Raw genomic sequence first — 18,931 nt, forward strand, 5'->3', positions numbered from 1 at the left:
CTGCGGGCATTCCAGGGGCCAAATGTCCACTGATTCCCTATTCCAATCCAAATATCAGGTGTTATTCCAGGAGAACTAACAACAAATCGGCTAGGCATACCAGATGGTCTAATCTCCCAGATGTCACGGTGAATAATCCAGTCCCACATGCATCCTCCCTATGTACCCGGCAGGATTTGGTGTGTGGAAGCCCCCACCCCTCCAACTGGCCCATATGCTTGGAAGGAGCACTGCGACTACTTGCACATCCATCCTGAAAATTTCCAAGTATGTCTCCATGGCCACAAATCAGATGGTACTCTTGAAGCACTGTAAGGGCAGTAGGCCACGCCTGATGCTCGAGATCACTCTGAATGGCCATCAGCTGGTCATTCAGGAAACACTAAATCTCTGAACATGCTAGGTCTCACTGCAATTCCTTTCCTGCCTCAGTGATATTTAATACCATCTCTGTCAACAGCTCCTGGGTCATTGAACTAAGGGCAGAAATAACATATAATTCACCAACTGCAGCTTGCACCGGGGTCAGCTGTGCTCCAGTAATAAGACCACTGGCCTTTTCTAGTTGCCCTTATTTCTCATCATGTTGTTGGCCCTTAAGAATATTCCAAATTGCTGCTGCATTATTTGCACCATCCCATAAGAGTCCAGCTAAGCCTCTTTTCTTCCTAGAGGAGACCTGTGCCCTTTGCTGTGCTAGCTAAATAGCAGCTCCCTTGGAGCAGTTTGGATACATGAAGTGATTTGAAAACTGGATAGGGCAGGGTGAATTTCATAATCCCTAATGTGGCATTAATTATTGTTATTCAATATCTAGTACATCTTCTTGGGGAAAGCATTATACCACATCTATTGTTTAAATAGTCTCAGGTACTTTCAAAAGGCATTAACATTAATAGCCTAGGAAGGGGTATATTGTAATATTGTACAGGTTAAATTATTAGTTACTGGGATCATTTTAGTACAGGTAAAATTTCCAGCAGTAGAACATATTCTCTGAGTATGAGTCTGATTATTTCCTAATTGGGTAACCAAACAATAAGGACCCCTTACCCCTGATATACTACATATCCCTGCAATAGCCATTATAACAACCTCATTGTTGCCGGCACAGAGTGCCCGAGGGTGGCAACGGTTGGGTCCGTTGTCCGGTGTGCTTCGCAACCAATTAAACACACCAGGGTGGAGAAGTAAACAAACTTTATTTGAGCTCAAATAAGACGCCTGGAGCCACACAGGACTCAGATCAAGCGCACCAAACGAACAGCTGGCCTAACTATTTATACTGGAATTAAAACTGATACATATTATAACATGGTCTGTCACTTTCCTAGTCCCCACCCAAAGCCAAGTCTGCCTAGTAACAGTTAAGTTTCCCGCTCAAAGGCTAAATCTACCCAGCAACTGAGGGAGTAGGAGTAGCCCCTCCCAACAAGGGCAACCTGAGGTCAAAGACGGAGGAGTAAAACTCAAAATGGAGGAGCTGGTGCACTATGGCTCAGAACAAGAGGACTTCATTGGCTCTCATGGCCTTCCATTCTCCCGAATTACCTGGGTTATGCCAAGTGCATCCCCAACACTATTATAAAATCTTAATTTCACATAGTTGAAGCTCATTTGTAGCCATGTCATATACTTTTATCTCCTCTGAACAGTCTTTTTCCACTCGTTCACTTACATGGGATATCCTGAACCTTAAAAATATTTTTTTCAAACAATATTTAAATAAATTACTAAAGTGTGAAGGCCTTGGCCATTGGGTTTTATCAGCAATATGCCATTGTCTGTATTTTAATGTGTTCCAGGGTAATAGTGTAATGAGGGAGATGGCGGGGGCAGTGGCAACAAGGTGCCTTTGGTATTTGTCATTTAAAATCCAGTTAGGGAGGGCAATACGTGCTGAAGGTACTTATCCAAAAACACAAGGTGCAGCCTGTAGAATAAACCCCAAAATCCAATCAATACCACATTCCCAAGCATGGGTCCCACAAGTTTCTTCCTGCCAGTGTATAATTTTTTGTTTCTTCACTGGGGTCAGTTCTTAATGCCTTTTGTAGTCAGGAATTCCTGGACTTTTGTAATTTCAATGAAGCGAGTATTCTTTCTTCTATCTTGAAGCAATCGTGGTTCAGCATCATACAAGGGAGAGGTTACCAGCACATCACCCTATAGTGCTTTGGTTTCTGTAGCAAATACTGAATGCAGGTTAGCTCTGTCAGTTGACAAGGGAGAGGTTACCAGCACATCACCTTGTCCTTTTCTCCTGCTGTTCAGAAGGAGAAAAAGAAATACCAGAAGGAGAGACAGGCTGATCAATAGTAGGAATGGAATTATCTCAAGGTGGAGGGGTCTTTTTGCAGAGAGAAGCATGGGTCCAGGCAGTCAGTCCTTGGCACTTCACAGCGGTGTTGGTAGTTAGCAGGACTTAATAAAAACCTTTCCAGTATGGAGCCAAAGCAGTCTTTCATTGGTGGACCTTTACATAGATACAATCTCCTGGTTCCAAGGAGTAGCAGGGCTGCTAGGGTCTTTGGGTAGCGCTTCTTTTACCTGTGAGAAACGAAACCTAACACATTTCATTAATCCCTGGCAGTGTTTTGCAGATTTTACAGCTGCTTGGGCACATTCAGCCACCACTCCTCTTTTTCTTAGTTGTCAGCCAAGTCTTAGCTGTGAGCAGTGTCCTTGAATGGGGTCAGCATCTTATCTTTGGACTGAGCTTGCTAGCTATTTTTTTTCCAGTTAATTCATTCTGTTCTTTTTCCTTCTCCCCTTCTTGGCTTCTTTTAACCTACAAAGGAAACTTCCACCCTTCACTCAGACACCTTTTCCCAACAATGAACACATACACATTGACATTATACAGTACTTTAAAGTCTTGTTATTCAATGTATGCCACATGCACCCTTCCAGTAAAATAACTTTATTACAGAGCTTTGGAGCAACAAGCCAGGACAAGCACACCCACTTTTGAGGAGTCCACTCTAGTGTCCAATAGCTTTCCTCCCTCCCCAGCCCTCTGGCAAGAAATCTGAGGTAGCCAGAAGGATCCCGTGTACAATATGGGGAGTAGGTTAACCTGTCTTGTCCTTGCTTCCAAAGACTATTGGTGTGCAAATTTTAACAACCATTTTTCAGTTAAAAGATCTGGCCAATGAAGTTTCATTTTCTTTCTTAAGCAAATGTATTAGACTTTAGTATATATTTTGATCTAACCCTTCTATTTGATTTTGAACTAGACTGTCCTATGAAAATATTAAACACAACAATTCTGGCCAAAAGACAAACACCACAAAGACAGGACATAAAACACAGAACATAATTCCTGTTGTGCTAGTAAATGCATGGTATGTTGATTGCTTTTCAGCTGGCATCAGTTTTCTCTGATTTTCTGAAAGACAAAAAGGACAGAGGTCTACCCCTTCTGGGTAGTCAGTCGCTGCTTAAATATTTAGTTTTTCTACAAATACTCTTGTTAATTGCAGGCAAAACAAAGGAATTACCCATATTTTCTTGTACTTGTTTCATAGGCAGCCCAGGTTTCAGTGGCTTCTACCTTATCAGTTAGATAATTTACAGATGCTTTCTGGCTTGCTTCTGGATCCAAAGCTATCCACAGCTTAAAGACTCTTACTTAAAAGGGACACAGTTGTTTTTACCAGAATGTTGATTTCCTTTTACTTTTAACTCCTGCTTTCAAAACACATAGTGTGATGGGGCAAGGCCAGATGGCTACAGTAAAGTAGTGAGGAACAGGTATGTTAGCCCCAGGCTAAACAAATCCCTAGGACCATGGTAACCAAATGGCAGTTGCTTCAGGTTATCAAGGGCACCTGGAGCCATTAAGATCTTTCTAGAAGGCAGTGGAGATAGCTACTCTGATTAGAAACACTTGCAGCCAATCAAGGCAGGCTAATCAGGGCACCTGGGTTTAAAAAGGAGCTCACTCCAGTCAGGCAGGGAGGAGCCAGAGGAGAGGAAGCGTGTGTGAGGAGCTGGAGCAAGAGGCACAAGAGGCTGAGACTGAGAGGTGTTACTGCTGGAGGACTGAGAAATTATCAGACAATCAAGCATTATCAGACACCAGGAGGAAGGTCCTGTGATGAGGATAAAGAAGGTGTTTGGAGGAGACCATGGGAAGTAGCCCAGGGAGTTGTAGCTGTCATGCAGCTGTTACAGGAGGCACTATAGACAGCTGCGATCCACAGGGCCCCTGGTCTGGAACCCGGAGTAGAGGGCGGGCCTGGGTTCCCCCCAAACCTCCCAACTCCTGATCAGACACAGGAGGAGCTGACCTGGACTGTGTGTTCCACCAGAGGAGAAGATCACTGAGGTGAGCAAATCTGCCAATAAGCGCAGGACCCACCAAGGTAGAGGAGGAATTTTGTCACAATAGCAATCTGAAAGAGACCACCACTTATTGTAGCCCCTTAGAGCTTAATAGGATTTTAATTAAGTAGCACTATATATTTACATTCTTTAGCTAATTTGACTAAATTGTTCATAGCCAAATGATTGCATTCAAATAATCTCTTTGCCTGGATTTATTTACAAACATCAGAAGATACCAAGAATTTTCCTCTTTAGTATTTTACAGAGTTCAACTGCTTGATTCCCTCTAGCAACTACAGAATTGACTTCTCACTCTCTTTCCTTAAATCACTTGCTTGTCTCCCAGACGACACCTTTTATCAGCTCAAATCACCGTTTCAAGTATTGTCCTGGGGATTTGAAATCCCCATGCTTATTCTTGCTTACTCTTTTCCTTCCTCTATGCCCTCAAAGTTTCCAACCTGTTTTCCAATCTCTCTAGCTGTTGCTTGTCTGGGCCCAATACTTTTTTCCTTGCTACATCATTCCTTTCCATGGGCACAGGCTTGTTCCACAACCCGTTTAGCAAGGAGGGTGGGCTTCTCAACTAATCCCCACTCTTCCTAGTCTCTTCCCTTACACATTCTTATTCACAAGGCTACCCGAGTCTTCCCTCGTGAGGTTTGCCACCTGGCAAGGCACGTGGCCAGTTGGCATTTTAACTATTCAATTTATCTATTCTTTCAGTTGCTCAATTTTTCCTAGTTGTCGAGTACACATCTCTTCCCTTTTTCCTCAACTCCTCCGTTGTCCAGTCCTGCTACGACCAGGAGTAGATCCACCTGCAACCCCTTCTTTTTTTTTTTCTCTTTTTATACTCACGAACATGCTGCCCAGGCTGGCCAGGCCCAGGGTTAGGAGTGACAGAGAGAAAGAGAGAGATGGGCGGGAGGTCATCCTGTGCACAGCTTGTCTAGAGGTAAGCTGCAAAACTCTCCAACTTCCGCTCTTTGGAGGGCTATTCTTTTACGCCCTGGGGTCTCTTTCAGAGACCCTTTGCTCTGTATTCCAGTCCAGGCTGGCTGACTGTGGCTTCTCCAGCATCCCCAAACCACATCAGCTCCCAAGGACACAAAGCTCGGCTCCTCCCTTCACTCTTTTGTCAGTGTTTTCCATCTCTGCAGCCTCTAAATTTTGTTGTTTTCTAGGCTTGGCATGGTCTTTGTCAGTTCTTACCCTTGAACGCAAAGCAGCTTTCTCCTTATCTCTGGAGTAAGCTGCCTTTTTAAATTAACCCGTTCCTATCCCTCCTTGCTTTCAGCCCTAACTAAAGAAGCCAAGGGGTTAACAAAAAATTATTTGGATAGGGAGGCATCTGGATGCTTTTTAAATCCTACACTTTGTGTCTTAGAGAACATCTCTAACACGTATGATCCCATTTGAATCCAAGGTACTTTCTCATGGGAATTGTTTAGATGGATCATCACACGTGTAAAAATTCCAATTCTCTAAGTACTTACAAGTCCTTGGAGTGACTTTCACCCATTCTCTAGGAATGTGGGGATGCCCTGTCCACTGCAGCGGCGCATAAACTAAGACACGTCTGTATCCTGTCTACTGAGTGCAGCAGCTCATAAAGCTAAAATCACTACACCATTTCTCAGGCACTCACACAGGAAAGATTTATCGAGGATGTCCATGACCCTCCTACGCCCCCTTCAGCAAAGAACATCGGCTAGTCTCAGAGAGATGCAGCTGCGTACTCTGATTGCCTCCGGTAAGGTGATCAGATCAGTCAGTGATTCATTCAGAGAGGAGAGGGAGAGGGAAGATGGGGTCACACAATCCTAGACCCAGGCAGACCCCTCGCCGGACAATGCCAGGCAGAGACAGACCACCTTGGGTCGGATCTTTTACCGATCCATGAAGATGCAGCCACGGAGCTTGCATTAGAGATATACCCGGTCACAAGCTTCTGGGCTTTGCAGAGAGCTCTGGGTGTCTTTCGCTGACCCTCATTCACACTGGCGCACCGCCCTCCACCACCAAGGCCTCTATTCCTTCACACCCCAGTGCTTTGGGGGTTTTTTTCCTCTCTTTTTTATGTTTTTGTTTTATTTTATTCTTTTTAACCTGAGGGCATTACCACAACCTCTCAACTCAATAGGTCTGACCTAAGCCACACATTGGCATACCCTGGGGCAACAACACATTTCCCAGCCCTGCGTTCATATATCACTGACCTTACATGGGGCAGCCAATTCCCGACACTGTTCTGCGTCTGATCTTGTTGCATAAGCAAAAGTTCGCATGGCTTGAGCCCAAAGGGACAGAGCGCCCCACGGTCAGTCCTCCTTCAACACCCCAATAGAGATTTCAAAAGGTCTCTTACCTCTGAGTTGGCGCTTGAGGTGTGAAGGGGGATGATCCGTAGTAGCGGTCACTGCCTCAGCTGGGCACAGCCATCCAAGTCACATGGCACCAAATATTGTGGAAGAAATGAACTCCACTCTCAGTTTGGAAGCAACAAAATCAGAGACAGCTTTACTCAGGACATGCAATTGCAAGGAAAGAACACAGCTGACAGAGAGCATCTCTGCCTCAGTTTCTTCAAAGTACAAGCATTTATACATGTTAATGGCATGCATGAATTAAAAACATCTGCAGTTTGTTTATGTTATGTCCTGCCCATTCCTGTAGTTTCTCACCTCTGTTCTAAAAACATCACTATCTCAAGGCTGGGTCACGCTGACTCTACTCTGCTGCCTTCCCACCCACTTCTGACATGAGCCCTGCTTCTACAGGTTCCGCGATATTAGGCTGAGTTAGCAAGACAGTTGCTCTGTTTCTTACAACTGAGAGGCCTATATTTAAATCCTTAAACCGTGTTTCCACACAAGCAAGGTGGTGTGAGTTCTTACAGACAATGTGGCAGCCATGTTTTACATCAACAGGCAGAGCATGGCCCACTCTTCTGTCCTGCTCTGTCAGGAGGCCATTTGCTTATGAGAGTTATGGATAAAGCACTCAATCCACCTCAAAGTTTCTCACCTTTCAGGAGCCCGGAATGAGCTGGCAGATCAGCTCTTCTCTCCGTGAATGGTCTCTATGCCCCAACATAGCAAGGACCGTTTTACAGTGGTAGCGTGGTCCCCTCGTAGACCTGTTCACAACCAGACTGAAAGAAAGTGTCAGCAGTTTTGCTGTCTGCGTGACCGCAACCTGGGTTCGCTCACAGATGCCTTCTTACTCCCTTGGAGAAAGCACCTTTTCTGCGCCTTTCCCTATTCTTTAGTGCACAAGGTCCTGCTGAAGATCAAGGGTGAAGGTTATTCTCATAGCCTCAGCCTGGCCACATCACCACTAGTTTAGCTTATTTCTAGACCTGTCAGTAGCAACTCCAATGCCGCTTCCTCCTCCTCTGGACCTGATCTTGCAGAATCACGGCCAAATGCTCCATGTGCCTGACAGCTCCATGGTTTGGAGCAGGTCTCCTAGGTCTTGCTAGGAGGTAGGAAACCATTTACCGGAGTTACTTACCTTGCCAAGTAGAAGCGTTTCTCCATTTGGTCTACCCAGCAAGGCCTCTCACCAGGGTGCCAGAACCTCCCTATGAGTGAGGGGCCACCGGTGCTGAAACTGTGACTCCGCCTCTTCCCCTGATGCCCCCCTATCCACCTCTTCTCAGGCTCTGCCCCCTCCCCCTCTGCTCTCACCTGCTGCTGAAGTGGCAGGGCCATGGCTCCTTGGTTCCCCTGTTCCGGCACCCCTGCCTCTCACTCACTGAGTCACTCTCAGATGAAGCAGATACTCCAGAACAGTCTGGAAACAGCCAGGTCTAGCGATTTCCTCTGTTCAGGCACGCCTAGCCACGATCTCCGCATTCTACCCTCTGCTGGGTGGTCGATCAGTTTTTCCACATGAAATGTCCATTCACTTCCTCAAGGGCTTTGAAAGGCTCTACCTGCAAATCTGGGAACCTACCCTCCTGGGGGACTTAAACCTGGTCCTGTCAGAGCTCACAGGGCCTCCCTTTGAGCCACAGGCATTGTGCCCTCTATTGTACCTTTCCTGGAATGTCACCTTTCTGGTAGCAATTATCTCAGTCAGGAGAGTCTTGGAGATTAGTGCTCTTATGTCAAAACCTTTGTTCTTTAATCACAAGGTACGTCTCCCCCACCCCATGTTCCTCCCAAAGGTAGTCTCACAGTTCATAGTAATCAGGCTGTTTTCCTGGCCATTTTCTTCCCAAAGCTGCACAAGAATAGGGAGGAATGACATCTCCATACTCTGGATGTTAGGAGGACATCCTAGTGTTTTATATAGAAAGGACTATATAGAAAGTCGATCTGTAAATCCATGCAGCTGTTTGTGGCAGTAGCTGATAGGATGAAGGGCTCAGAGAATTTCATCCTAGATCACATTGTGCATTCACATGTGCTGTGAGCAGCCAGGTGTCCCATCACCTGCCTTCCTGACGGCCCATTCTGTGAGAGCACAAGCTTCCTCAGTGGTGTTCATGGCCCAGGCCCAATGCAGGACATTTGCAGAGCAGTGACTTGGCTGTCAGTACATACTTTTTTCTTCCAACGACGCCATTACCCAGCAAGTTAGAGATGACACTTGGTTTGGTTGGGCAGTGTTGTAATCCATGTGTCCATGAACTCCGAGCCCACCTCTTATGGTAATGCTTGGGAATCACCGAACATGGAATGGATGTGTGCAAGTATTTGAAGAAGAAAAAATGGCATTCAACCTTTCTGTAATTGTTGTTCTTTGAGATGTGTTGCACACGTCCATTTCACGAGCCACCCTCCTACTCCTCTGTTGAAGTTGCTGGCAAGAAGGAGCTGATAAAGTGTTTGGTCAACTGGTCCCCTTGCACCGTGAAATGAGAGCGCTGCACTGGAGGGCGCTAGAGCTGGCCTGAGGAGTATCACTGAGGGTAGGGGAGTGGTGAAAATATTTGGAACCCTGTCTGGGTTATTTCTGTGCCCCCACATGCTGCCCTGTTTGCCAAGGGGAGAGGGATAGCTCAGTGGTTTGAGCATTAGCCTGCTAAACCCAGGGTTGTGAGTTCAGTCCTTGAGGGGGCCACTTAGGGATCTGGGGCAAAAATTAATCCTGCTAGTGAAGGCAGGGGGCTGGGCTTGATGACCTTTCAACATCCCTTCCAGTTCTAGGCAATTGGTATATCTCCTATTATTATAAGCTAGGGGTCTGATCCCGTCCCCAAACATTTCACTCTTCCTCGTAATCCTCACAATGTTCTCTGTTCAGCACAGCCTCCCTTGCTCTTCCCTAAATTCTCCTTCCATCCCCGTGTTCCCCGTCTGCCTCCCTGCCTCCTGTCAGCCCAGGTGTGGCTGCATTAACTGAGTCTGCTCTTGTGTGAGATGGGGGCTATTGTTGTGAAGATTAGCCTGGCTGTAGGAAAATGATGGCCAGCTGAAGTAAGGGCCGTCAATGGCGTGATCCTTACAGGGAATTACCTTGAGACAGTGGCCATGTGAAAAACAGGCCAAGCATCTGAAGTTGGGTCTTTGCTGTTCCTAGATTGTGTTGGTGGCACAGGGAAGATAGGGCAAGGAAACCAGAGCAGAGGTTAGTGTGGGGGACAGACCTCCTGTACCCCCTCCCCACAGGGACAAGGGGGTACTGTGAATGAAGGCGGTGGGGGACCAAGTGACCCTGAGGACCCTGAAAAATTAATAGAACCAGAGCAGGAGAGAGGGGGTACAGACCCCCTGCACTCCCTCTCTTCTCCAGAATGACCCTGATTACCAGAACTGCAGGGGGGGGGGGGATCCTCCGAGAGCAGAAGAGAACTGCAGGGGATAGACCCCTGCAATATCCGGAGTACTCCCTTTGGGGTCGTGCCACCTGCACCCCCTGGAGGGAGCATACAAGAACAAGCAGCAGTGAGATACTTCAAGAAGGTTGTGAGCTCTCTGCAGTGGGGGGTCTTTAGTGTACAAGACCCAACAGATGGAGAGGGCACCCCCTGCGGGTTTGGGTTCCCCCCTGAAAGGAGCTGGGAGGGTGTAGGACCCAACAACATAAGTGGGAACCCCATTTCTCAGGGGAGGGAGAGCCCAGTAGCAAGGAGAAGAACCACTGGGGTACCTTCAGTGAGGTCTTGGTGAGATTTTCAGAGAGGCTTCTGCTGACCCTCAGCTGTGTTTCAGGGTTTCACGTTATCCAGACGATATACGGCTGTGATCTCCGGGAAGACAATGTCATTCAGGTGTTTTACCAGGATTCATATGATGGACGAGACTTTCTTTCTTTGGATAAGGAGACCATGACTTGGGTAGCAGCAGATATTGGGGCTCAGATCACCAAAAGGAGATGGGATGCTGAAGTAGATGACAACCAGGGATGGAAACACTACCTGGAAGAGTACTGTAGAGAACGTCTTAGCCAGGAAATAGAGTACGGGAAGGAGACTCTACAGAGGAAAGGTAAGGCAGGGGGACAAACCCCACCCAGGAGGTCACTACTGGTTACATCTCCATTCCCCAGCCCCAGTTCCAAAATGGAGCAGGGGGTAGAGGGCCGTTCAGTGAACCTTGCACCAGGGATGGATGGGGAAAAAAGTCCTCTCCCCACCAGCTCTGCTGGGAAAAAAGATAAGAAATTGAAAATGTTAAAAGCAACTCACTGTAGAGGAGCTGTATCTCCAGAGCCACTTGACCAGATGAGCCCAAATTCACATGACAAATACTACCACTTTCCCTGGTGTAATGCAGGCAATCTGCCTGTGTGTGTGTATGTTAGAGCACTTTGCTTAATTATGGAGGTGCCACCATTTCTGTGGACACCAGCTTCATTCACCATTGAATTCTTCCTCATTCACTCTCTGTAAATAAATCATATTTGTTGTGTTACCCCCAGCCCCTGTGTTCCACCAATGACGGTAGCTTTTTCCTTGTTGCCTCTTTGTCCAAACTTCTCCCACAGTCATCTGTGTGCTTTCTTCTATGCCATCCCCTACGTGTGGAATTCCCCTCCCTGTACTAATCTGAAAGAAGGCTCCCCTTGTCCTTAAAGTTTTCTCCCTCAAGGTCTACCTTTGCTGCAACACCTGCTTACTTATTCCTTGATTCTTTTATCAGTAAGACGTCAGATAATCGCATTCAGACAAATTTATTACCAGAGCTTTTTAGTTAAAAGTTAATCAGCACAAACATAGAAGGGAAGAGGTTAAATGCTTTCTATCTCAGGAGGACAGTTGCAGCATAGTCTGCTTCAAAATGTTAACTCACTATTACCCATGTGTGTACCTTGTCTGTTACCATGGACACAAATTCCCCAAATTAGTTAGCATCAGTACACACCCTGATCTTTCCATTCCCGAACAGTTTGCGCTTGCTATTCAAGGTTTGTAATATGAACCCAGTTTTTTGCAACAATTATACTTGTTGCTTATTTCTCTCATGGTACGTCTACACTGCACGATTATTTCGAATTAGCTTAAACCGATATTACAAAACAGATCTAATAAAATCGGTTTAGCGCGTCCACAGTGGGATCCTGAAATCGATTGTTTGCGTCCATGGTCCAAAGCTACCATCGATTTCAGGAGCGGTGCACTGTGGGTAGCTGTTCCTCAGCTATCCCATAGTTCCCACTTCCGTGTTGAGAGCACAGTGCCTGATGGGGCAGAAAACATTGCCCCGGGTGGTGCTGGGTACAGCCTCACCCCTCCCTTTGTGAAGGCAGCAGACAACCCTTTGGCGCCTTTTTCGCGGAGTGCATTGAGCAAACGCCATAGCACAGCAATCATTCCCTTTTTTTTTTTTCACGTGGTGGTGGGGGGAAATAAACTGAGGAGCTGTTCCCTGAACCACGCCAGACACTGTGTTTGAACCTACAGACATTGGGAGCTCAGCCAAGAATGCAAATAATTTTCAGAGACTGCTGTGGACTGTGGGATAGCTGGAGTCCTCAGTACCCCCTCCCTCCCTTCATGAGCGTCCATTTGAGTCTCTGGCTTCCCGTTACGCTTGTCACGCAGCGCTGTGTATCCTGGAGTTTTTTATTCAAACGCTTTGGCATTTCGTGTTCTGTAACGGAGCTGGATACAACAGATTTGTCTCCCCATACAGCGATCAGACCTAGTATCTCCCGTACGGTCTATGCTGGAGCTCTTTTTCGATTTCAAACTGCATCGCCAGCCGTGCTGATCAGAGCTCCACGCTGGGCAAGCAGGAAATGTAATTCAAAAGTTCGCGGGGCTTTTCCTGTTTACCTGCCCGCTGCATCCAAGTTCAGATTGCTGTCCAGAGCGGTCAGTGCTGCACTCTGGGATGCCGCCCGGAGGCCAATAACGTCGATTTCCGTCCACACGAACCCTAATCCGAGTTATCACTATCGAATTTAGCGCTACTCCTCTCGTTTGGGAGGAGTTCCGAAATCGATTTAAGGAGCCGTTTAACTCGATATTAATGACGACGTCGTGTGAACGGATACAGCGTTAAATCGGTATATCGGCCATTAAACCGATTTAAAGTCGCAGTGTAGACCTGGCCTCACAAACCTCAACAGAACATGATCTCGTCCTTTGCCATCTTTACAGATGTCAAGAAGAAAAAGCCGTACACAGCAGTGTAATGTGTATTTCAGTGCCAACAGCTGGGAAACTGATTTTTCAACATGTGTAAATCCTTTTGAAATCTATAATATTGGGGTAAATAGTTTTGGGAACAACCTACAATAAATTAGCCAATTAATATTAGCTAGTTTGAGGGGCAGTTTACAGCCATATGTCATTTTTTTGTTTAATGGTCGTTTCCATCTCTAATTGGTCAGTTTATCTAGTTCATTTTTTGAGCCCTGATGAGGGCAAGATTCTTTGGTCTTTCATATCCAGGGACTGAGAGGAGATGAGCACAAACCTAGCACGTGATTAAGGACTAACATCTGTGACACCTGTATCTGGAGCTTAGTGAAGCCTTTTAAGGTACTTGTGTCATTGTGGCTGGGAGCAGAAGCTTCTGGTTTCCACCTCATAGAATCTGATCAGAGACCTGGATTCAGGATTCACCATTGCTGATGCTGTGAATCCAGCACAGAACTTCTCTAACGGTGGTTCTCTCTCATCAGAGGGATTCCGTCTCATGGACTCTGATCCTCTCCCACTTCTGGGGTCTCAGAATTTCATGCTGCAAAGTTCCAGCAAAGGCTGCCTGGATTAGAGCTTGAAAACAACTAACTTCAGTTCCTTCTTTTTCCCAGTACGCCCAATAGCTAGAGTGAGTGACAGGTCATCTCATGATGGCCTCACCACCCTCTCCTGTAAGGTCAGTGGGTTCTACCCCCGGGACATCACCGTGACCTGGCTGAGAAATGGGGAGAGCAGACAGCAAGAGACCTACTCTGAAGGCATCCTACCCAGTGGGGACGGAACCTACCAGACTTGGGTGACAATGGAAATTGATCCCAAGATCGAAGCCCATTATTTGTGTCATGTGGAGCATGAAAGCCTGTTAGAGCCACTCTCCATCTCCTGGGGTAAGGAGTGTGTGTTTGTCTGTTTTCCTAGTGGGAGAGGGGGAATCCATTAAATTCAACCCCTGAAAAATTCTCATTCGGATTTATAGGCTGAAGCTGGAATCTGTGAGGCCCTGTCCCTCTGCAGTCAAGTTCTTGTGCTAGAGTTGGGACTCACAGTGCCTGGGGCTCATGTCTTGCTCTCCAGTTTGCTGCCTCTGGGACTGTTGGATACATCTCAGCAATACAGTGTCTGTGAAGGGAGATGATTAACAATGAGACATTGAGGCTGGAAAAGAGCAGTCTGAGCTCCTGCATAGCCCATGGCAGGGAATTACACCAGGGACCGACCTGGTAGCCTGTGGGCAAACTACAGCTGATCCTTCAGAAAAAGATGCCTGTTCCAGATGTAAACTCTCCAAGGGATGGAGAATTTACCACATCTCAAAAGGAAGCTGAAATCTGCCCCTTATTTCCCATCAAAATTTGTCTTGCTTCAGCTTCCAGCCCATTCTCAACTTCAGCCGGTTCTCAGAAACACAGCTCTGGGGGCCCTTCGTTCTTGCCCATATGGCCAGAAGTAGAGGTTTAATTTTGGGAGCAGCTTGTTTCTGTGCGCAGTGATGCTGGAAGAGAGGGTGTGGCCTTGGAATAGAGCGAGGAGACAGCTTAGAGCCCTGCATCGGGGGGAGAGTCTTCTATGCCCCTAGCACAAGAAAGTCAAGGAAGAATTTATTACACATGGAGCTGCCTTCCTCTTTTTGCTTGGTTAATTGGGATGTGGAAAAATGCAGCATTTGGAAGTGCAAACAATTTCTAAAATCTAGTCAAAAGATGGTTTCACATCATAATCCTGCTACCACATCCCCTGCCAATTTTTGTGTCATAAACCACATTTCCTTATTCTCTTAGAAATATTTTTCTTTTTGCTGTATTATGTGCCTCTTTCAGACAACAGGAGAAGCTGATTAGTGAAACTGAATGTGTATAGAGAACTCAGGGCTTAACAGGTTTATATAAATCAAGAACAGTATTAAAACATCTCTGTCCTCTCCTGTTCAATTCCTGCCTCCTCAAAAAACATGCATTGTGTCTGTAACTCCATTCATGGCAGGGAAATCCAGAGCTTTGAGGTCAGTTTCCAGTTTTGTCACCAGAATTGCACAATGAGACTGTGTTCCATTAGTTGTGAAAGCGTGGCCAAGATGGGGTTGAGGGCTGGGAGTCAGGACTCCTGGGTTCAGTTCTTGGCTCTTGCACTGACTCTGTGTGTGACCTTCAGCAAGACTTTTTCCCCCTCCAATTTAGGGATGATATGGACATCTATCCTCCTCCACACAGAGGTTTATGAGGATTGATTAATGTTCTAAAAGTCTTCTATTTTAAGTGCTACATATCTTTTATGTATTGAGCTGGTAGAAGCTGTGTCCGGGACTTTCTATGGTGAGATGTAGTGCATGGTGGTTGCGCTGAGCTCCCTGGAAAGGGTGGAGGGTTGTAGAACTCAGCCCTAACCTTGCAAGCTGACTCATCCCTGCAATGGGATGAAAGGGGGGTTTTAGTTTGTTATAGGGAGATTTTTCCCTATTGATCATTCTCTCCATTCCATTTCAGAACCAAATAACAGTCTGATTCCCATTGTGGCTGGAGTTATCACTGCAGTTGTCCTGGTTGGTATTATAATCGGAGTAGTCGTCTGGAAAAAGAGACTCCCAGGTAAAGTGCCTGGGATGGGGGGATTCCCTGGACTTGGTGGGCCCTGCACACACCCCTAAGGACAACAGCAATACAGGAGCCAGTGTCAGTGCGGTGTAACTGCCCTACTGCGGGACTGAGCTAGTGACTCCCAGTGGGAGCTGCTGGAGGGCCAGACCCAGAAACTGGGTATGGGTTACAGTTTACATGGGGTTAGGTTTTCCAAAGAGCTCAGCACCCAGTGGACTGAGATCTTTGGAAACTCTGTCTCTTCGTGTCTTTCTCTCCTGCTGATCATGAGCACCTGGGACTTTGAGTCCATTACTGAGCACCAGGGGTCTGTGCTGGGCCAGGAACCCTATTTCTGAGCTGTGGACACAGATTGGAGTTGGTTACTACCTTGGGAGCTTCATTTACTGAAATTTGCCTTTTTTTTCTGCAGGGAGGAGGGGAGATGGCTACACTGTAGCTCAGCGTGAGTGACAAGAGACTTATTGCCTCTTCTCAAGTGGCCATTGCTGAACAGTATTTGCTTGTGGATTTTAGCCTGGAGCCACTGGCAGGAGATCCTCGCTCCCGCTCATAAGCCTTGTCTACACTGAGAATTTTAAGGAGATCTCCAACTATTGTTCTAGGACGGGGGTCAGGAACTTTTCAGAAGTGGTGTGCCGAGTCTTCATTTATTCACTGTAATTTAAGGTTTTGCATGCCAGTAATACATTTTAACATTTTTGGAAGGTCTCTTTCTCTAAGTCTACATACAACAGTAGTTTAGTTATATTTATAAAGTAAATAAAGTTTTTAAAATGTTTAAGAAGCATCATTTAAAATTAAATTAAAAGGCAGAGCCCCCCAGACCAGTGGCCAGGACCCGGGCAGTGTGAATGCCACTGAAAATCAGCTCAAATGCTGCCTTCGGCACATGTGCCATAGGTTGCCTACTGCTTCTCTAGTACCATAGACTCATAGAATCGTAGGACTGGTAGGGACCTTGACTGGTTATCTAGTCCAGTCCCCTGCACTCAGGGCAGGACTAAGTTTCATCTCTCGACCATCCCTGACAGGTGTTTGTCTAACCTACTCTTAAAAACCTCCAGTGATGGAGATTCAACAACCTCCTTAGGCAATTTGTTCCAGTACTTAACCACCCTGACAGAAGTTTTTCCTAACGTCCAACCTAAACCTCCCTTGCTGCAATTTAAGCCCATTGCTTCTTGTCCTATCCTCAGAGGTTGATGAAAACAATTTTTCTCCCTGCTCTGTGTAACAACTTTTTATGCATTTGAAAACTGTTATGTCCTCTCTGTCTTCTGTTCTTCATACCAGTTCTTTCAATCTTCCCTCATAGCTCATGTTTTCTAGATCGTTAATCATTTTTGTTGCTCTTCTCTGGACTTTCTCCAGTTTGTCCACTATCCTTCCTGAAATGTGGTGCCCAGAACTGGACACAATACTTCAGCTAAGACCTTATCAGCACATGGTAGAGTGAAAGAATTACTTCTCGTGTCTTGCTTTCAACGCTCCTGCTGATATGTCCCAGAAGGATGTTTGCTTTTTTTGCAACAGTGTTACACTGTTGACTCATTTTTAGCTTGTGGTGCACTATGACCCCTAGATCCCTTCCCACATTACACCGTCCTAGGCAGTCATTTCCCATTTTGTATGGGTATGTCTACACTACAAAATTAGGTTGAATTTATAGAAGTCGATTTTTTAGAAATTGATTTTACACAGTCGATTGTGTGTGTCCCCACTTAAGACCATTAATACCATTAAGTTGGCAGAGTGTGTCCAGAGTACCAAGGCTAGCGTTGACCTTTGGAGCGTTGCACTGTGGGTAGCTATCCCACAGTTCCCGCGGTCTCTGCCACCCATTGGAATTCTGGGTTGAGCTCCCAATGCCTGATGGGGCAAAAACATTGTCACAGGTGGTTCTGGTTGAATGTCAGCCAACCCCCCCCTCCCTCCATGAAAGTAATGGCCAAAAATCGTTCCTTGCCTTTTTTCGTGGGTTACCCGTGCAGACGATATACCACGGCAAGCATGGAGCACGCTCAGCTCACTGTCACCATACGTCTCCTGGGTGCAGCTGGCAGACACTGTACTGCAGTGCTACACAGCAGCAGCTCATTACCTTTTGGCAGCAGATGGTGCATTACAATTGGTAGCCATCATCGTTGTACTCCTGGGTGCTCTTTTAGCCGACCTTGGTGAGATCAGTCGATGGCACCTGGGCAGATGTGTGCGCTCCTGGCTGGCCTTGGTGAGGTTGGTTGGGGGTGCCTGGACAAAAATGGGAATGACTCCAGGTAATTCCCGTCTTTAAGTTTCATCTAATGGAGATTCAGTCCTGTCTGGAATATCAAGCAAGCCTAGCAAAGAACCAGAGAGGCAAATGGCCGCTCCAGGTCAGAGCCCCAGACATCCCGTTGCTATGAGCTGCAGGCCATTCCAGGGAATGCCCCTACAACTACCCCACCCCAGTGCTTCCCTCCTCTCCTACCCCTCCCAGACTATCTTGGTACTTATCCTCTCATTTGTGTGATGAATTAATAAAGAATGCCTGAATTTGAAACAATGACTTTATTGCCTTTGCAAGTGAAGATCAAAGCGGGGAGGGGAGGACGGTTGGCTTACAGGGAAGTAGAGTGAATCACCATTCTGCACTTGCTCAGCCTATAGTTGGACGGCTCCTTACTACTGTCCCGGCTTCATGAGCCATGGGAGCAATGGGTAGGCTGGGGTTGGTGCGACGTCACAGTGCTGCTGACTGGGAGAGCAGCCTGAGGCAGAAGCCTCCAGCTGGCATGATTTTTGGCTGTTGCTTTCACAGAGGGAGGGTGAGAGGCTGACTACATTTACCCAGAACAACCCGTGACACTGTTTTTGCACCATCAGGCATTGGGAGAGCTACCCATAATTCCAATGGGCAGCAGAGACTGTGGGAACAGTACAATAAGTCAACCCTGCATGCCATGTCATCAGTTGCCCCCCTGCCCCTCCGTCAGTGAGAATAACGACAAAAAATCATGCCACGGCCAGCATGGATCCCGCTCAGCTCACCATCACCGTACGTCTCCTGGGTGCTGCCACACATGATACTCCATTACTGCACAGCAGCAGCTCATTGCCTTTTGGCAGCAGACAGTGCATTACAATTGGTAGCCGTCATCATTGCTCTCCTGGGTGCTCTTTTAGCCGATCTGGGTGAGGTCGGTCGGGGGCACCTGGACATAAATGGGTGACGATGATGCCCAGCAGTCATACTGCACCGTCTTCTGGCGAGCAGCCAGGAGACAATGGCTAGCAGTTGTTCTGCATCATCTGCTGCCAGCCTAAGATACATAAGAAAGTTGGAGTGGATCAAAACAATAAAGAGACCAGATTTGCTTTATATTCATTTGCTCCCCCCCTCCCTCCATGAATAGTT

The 18,931-nt window shown here is 46.7% G+C and overlaps 1 protein-coding gene across 4 annotated transcripts in view; it reads left to right on the forward strand.

The window, feature by feature from the left end:
- Positions 1 to 18,076, forward strand: part of LOC142046850 (class I histocompatibility antigen, F10 alpha chain-like) — a 33,523-nt gene extending 15,447 nt beyond the window's left edge. For 2 of the 4 annotated variants that reach the window (XM_075066024.1, XM_075066023.1), the window contains 4 exons: positions 10,500 to 10,775; positions 13,552 to 13,827; positions 15,421 to 15,522; positions 15,944 to 18,076. In XM_075066024.1, coding sequence (XP_074922125.1) covers positions 10,500 to 10,775; positions 13,552 to 13,827; positions 15,421 to 15,522; positions 15,944 to 15,984 — 695 coding nt within the window. In that variant the 3' untranslated portion in view covers positions 15,985 to 18,076. Of the gene's footprint in view, positions 1 to 10,499; positions 10,776 to 13,551; positions 13,828 to 15,420; positions 15,866 to 15,943 lie in introns of those variants that run through there. The other 2 variants (XM_075066022.1, XM_075066021.1) reach the window with 1 other exon arrangement.
- The last annotated feature ends 855 nt before the right edge of the window (positions 18,077 to 18,931 follow it).

This window comes from Chelonoidis abingdonii, chromosome 5 (genome assembly GCF_003597395.2).
Source record: "Chelonoidis abingdonii isolate Lonesome George chromosome 5, CheloAbing_2.0, whole genome shotgun sequence".
Lineage (NCBI taxonomy): Eukaryota > Metazoa > Chordata > Testudines > Testudinidae > Chelonoidis > Chelonoidis abingdonii.